This window comes from Abrus precatorius, unplaced genomic scaffold, assembly GCF_003935025.1.
Source record: "Abrus precatorius isolate BTA unplaced genomic scaffold, Abrus_2018 Scaffold10, whole genome shotgun sequence".
NCBI lineage: Eukaryota > Viridiplantae > Streptophyta > Magnoliopsida > Fabales > Fabaceae > Abrus > Abrus precatorius.
Genome location: NW_020874292.1, coordinates 33492246 through 33496337, shown reverse-complemented (window position 1 = coordinate 33496337; position 4092 = coordinate 33492246). Strand labels below are relative to the sequence as shown.

General features: G+C 31.6%; 1 protein-coding gene across 3 annotated transcripts; it reads right to left on the bottom strand.

The window, feature by feature from the left end:
• Window positions 1-112: 112 nt before the first annotated feature.
• LOC113874221 lies at window positions 113-3768 on the bottom strand. Of its 3 annotated transcripts, none has more exons than XM_027512463.1 (6): window positions 3689-3712; window positions 2691-2762; window positions 1869-1985; window positions 1032-1158; window positions 845-962; window positions 113-489 (listed from the first exon to the last, which is right to left on the bottom strand). In XM_027512463.1, exons 3-6 carry the CDS (start codon window positions 1957-1959, stop codon window positions 427-429), a joined length of 399 nt encoding a protein of 132 aa, XP_027368264.1. In that variant the 5' UTR covers window positions 1960-1985; window positions 2691-2762; window positions 3689-3712; the 3' UTR covers window positions 113-426. The 3 variants fall into 3 exon arrangements, with proteins under 3 accessions (XP_027368264.1, XP_027368260.1, XP_027368254.1); XM_027512459.1 differs by having other exon boundaries at window positions 117-489; window positions 2701-2762; window positions 3689-3768; XM_027512453.1 differs by having other exon boundaries at window positions 117-489; window positions 2701-2786; window positions 3689-3746.
• Window positions 3769-4092: the final 324 nt, after the last annotated feature.

The window sequence follows — 4092 nt, the reverse complement described above, 5'->3', positions numbered from 1 at the left end:
ATAAAATAAAAACTCAAGATTTCAATTCAATAACGAAAACAGGGGATATCAGATATGAGTTGTCATTCAAGTGAATTACTTTGGTATCTTCCAGTCACACTGATAAACGGGTTCTTATTGAAGATAACATTTTAGAAAAATGAGTAACCCAAGAATTCATGAAAGTCTCAATGTCAAAACAATACCGATAATATGATGATGTGAGTCTCAAAACAACTTACTTGACAGATTTATTGTGTTTACTTAACACAAAAATTTACAAAATAAGGCTAAGATTTATCCATGCTTCTCTCAAGTTGCGCACAACCTAGAGATATCTTGCCGATCTTACTCCACCAACAATCTTCAAGCTTCTTTTTTCTTCATATTTTATTATGTACTCGTTTAAATTATCTTTGAATTTTCATTTTCTTCGCAGAAGTAGCATCAGAGGGACCGTAACAGAAGAATAGCTCCTATGATCAGCAATGCTACTGTGCATACTAAAGCCTACAAGATCACCATGGCACTTAGTAAAGGAAAAAGCAAAGTGGATTATAATGATATTTCGTATCTACACTACACAAACCAACTTGGGTGATAAGTCTAAACAAGTGCAATCCACAACGACTAATGAAAGAGGTCTATAGCTTTTCCAACCTCACTCGCTTGTTCCAAGTTTAGAAATAGTATGTTTGATTGCTTAAAACAATCCAATTTGACATTTGATCATATTATAGTGCATAATATTGATGATGGCATATGCATCCATGAACGCACATGCTTACTTCAGACAAATAAATAAGAGGTTACCAAGAGTGTGTGTGGGAGAAACAGAAAGAGATGAATGAAAGAGAAATATTACAGCAATTGCTGAGGCTCCCAACCCTGCCCGTTCCCTAGGATCCTTCCGATAGTAATTTCCAAAATAGAGAAGTGTTGGATAGTACCACAAAGGTGGACATAGGAATCCAATAAGAAATCTGTAATTTAACAGACAAATCATAACAGAATAAGAAGAAATCAAGGAAGAGAGTAGATAAATTACTTACGAGAACCACCCAATTCCGCAGCCATAACATGGAAGGGGTTTGTCATAAAGTCCTGTTTGGAAGTCCTCTGGATCCCTAATTAGGGTATACTTTCCCTTTTCATGGTCTGTATCATCTGTTGTTTGACCTATAAAAATTGTCATCACATGTTTTGATTGAGTCAATCCTAGACATCATTAATGAATTTGTTATGTAATCATGGATTGGATCTTGTTCTTCAAGGAGAAGGAGCTGCTATGTCAAAAGTTTCTAGCATATGTTATGATAGAATTATAGAGCAAGTTCATTAAACTAACAGTGAGAAGAAAACCGGGTCCCAGGATTCAAGTCAAAGAACATAGGGTAAGATTATAAAGGGACTTGGTTAGCTAATACAATAAGCAGAAACAATGCCACTGAAAAATGAATGTAGAATGGTGAATGTTACCTTAAAAAATATACAATGAAAACTGTTCTTTAGGATAGAATGGTTGTAAAGGTAAATTGAGCAAGCAACTCAGTCAGAAAATAACTGCCAAGTCTGCTGGATATTGAACAATCACATGTACTAATATATAGTTTAGAAGAAGACTTAAATTTTGAAGCTATAGGCTTAATAATCCTTGCTTTCCCCTTTAATATAAGCATGCAAGCAAATAATAGATGAAAATTTGGGAACAAAGTAAAATTACTAGAAAACGGACACTAAGAACATGTTTGATTTCTATTTTAAAAACAGTTTTTTGTATTTAAAAATAAAATGTAATACAAAAAACTGTTTTTAAAATAAAAATCAAACGTACTCTTATTTTTGAATTTCAAGCATAGCAACATATCATTTTCATGAACAGTCATTACCTCTAAAAATTGAATAACTTCGTGTGAATGGTTTTAGAAGGTCAAGATGCTTATAAGAGACTGATGTTGCCAATTCCACACCATTCCTCATATCAACAGTCTCTTCGATGCCAGAATCTGTAATAAAATGAAATCACATTTCATGGTAACATGGAAGTATTTTAGTTGCATTGTTTCTTCTTGAGTTCCAGATACCCTATACATACATATGGTGAATGCTATTACATTCTCAAAGGGGAAAATCAACAAGCATATTAATCTTCCAAGTAAAGGCAACAGAGCTTTTTCCATTAAATTTAAAACCATTTTGTCCATGCTAATTTAACATAAGTTGATGTATGTGTATTATGCTCAATGACAGAATCACCATCCTTCCGTGCAAATTTGTTAGATAAAGGATTAATGACAAAAAGTTGGCTAGAAGGAACTGTTATATCATGAAACATTTACACTCTTTTTCTAACATGTCAACGATAATAATAACAATTTTATTCTAACTGCAGTATTAGAACCTAACCTAATTTCTCAAATTATCCAAACAAGGCGTCAAAGAAATTAGACCAGATATTTTCCAAAACTTAAATACCTCCAGCATATCAAGCTGTGCCTATATATTGTTTGAATAAAATCTCACGCTGGCTTATATGAGAAGGATCAATTGTGAACCAGATTAGTCAATACATGACACCACAGTCAGCATACTGGAAAGATAAGATAGATAACCAAGCTCCATTAAGCTGTTTCCTCATTATAATCTAATAGGCCTATCAATTGTATTTAGAGGAATTAGTTGCATTATAAGACTATAAAGAAAATTTTGACCTTTTAGTACCTTTATCCATGATTGTGGAGCGAGTTTACAGATTCAGCCCTTTAACTGTTCAGTCAAAATCCCTGTTTCACAGAATGTAACAACACCTTAGATAAAATCATTATTTGTGAGGCCAACATGTTTCCTTTCAGAAGCAGATAAAAGAAAAGAAAACATATCAATTGCAACATATGATACGCCAGTTTTTATTTTTGAAGTCTTTTTGAAGCACAAAAAATCTTCAAAATGCCTGCTTTATAGAATTCAAGTGACTGCATATCCACTCAAAACACACAAACACCACGTGGGAGCAAGTCTCCCAATATTTAATATATTAGTGGAAAATAGCTTTTTTTTATTGTTGTTACAAGAGGCAATATATATAAATGTCATTAAAGGAGTTCCAAATTTCTCAAGTACATTCATCTTTTCAATTGTTCAGATAATAGGGGAATTCTAGTATAAATTCTACTTCTCCTTCAGAATGCTTCAAGATTGCAGCACGTTTACAAAGAACCTTAGAACATTTGAACATGGCTCCCAGCAGAAGCAGCAAACTTTAAATTTTAAGGTTTAATATGAGATCAAAATTCAAACCATTTGAATCAACAAAACTATTACCCATCTTCAATTAAGAAACTGCTCATGCTTGTACTGCAACAGGATTCCAAAACAAAACCAAAGGTGGAAAACATCTATTTAAAGCTAGCCAGAACGATCTTCCAATTAAGAATTTCAGCTAATACAACCCATTGAAACTCTAATACAAAGACAAACCAAGTAGGACCATGACATAATAATAATAATAATAATAATAATAACAATAATAATAATAATAACTATCAAAAGAACTAAAATTTCGGAATCTCATGCAATTGTTAAGAAAAGAAAAAACAAAAGGCTTTTATACATCAGAAGATTTTCCAGAAGGCAAAATGGAATACCAATTAAAGAAGAGGAAACATAGAATTGAGCAAACATCAAAAATAGAGAAAAAATAAAGACTTGCCTTGGAAGGGCAACAAGAAGTTCCACTGATCAGAAGGAAGAAAGGAACAGAAAATAGTTTTAAAAAGGAGAACTGCTTTGTATTGGAGAAGGGTTCAAACATGATAAGCATCAGCAATTACCACTACCATATTTGTCTCTTGTACAAGCACATAACCAGTCTCAAAATAATCATTAAAACAACTCTGGAGAGAATTATAAGGTTTTGTGACATGAATAATTGTGGGATAAATTTAAATTTTAAAATAAATTTAACTTTTAAATTTATTATGATAAATTATATGCAATTTTTATTAAAATAAATTATAAATATTTAATAAAATTATAAATTAGTTTTATTTGTAAATGTTATAATGTATTTGATTTCTTTTTGTAGTTTTATTTTTTAAAATTGTAGATATTTTT

Excerpts from the sequence above, each read along its gene's own strand:
- LOC113874221 (XM_027512459.1), bottom strand. Across the intron at positions 1,159-1,868 it reads AAGTTATTCAATTTTTAGAG|GTCAAACAACAGATGATACA; the intron begins GTAATGACTGTT and ends CAATTTTTATAG. Across the intron at positions 490-844 it reads TGGGAGCCTCAGCAATTGCT|GCTTTAGTATGCACAGTAGC; the intron begins GTAATATTTCTC and ends GTGATCTTGTAG.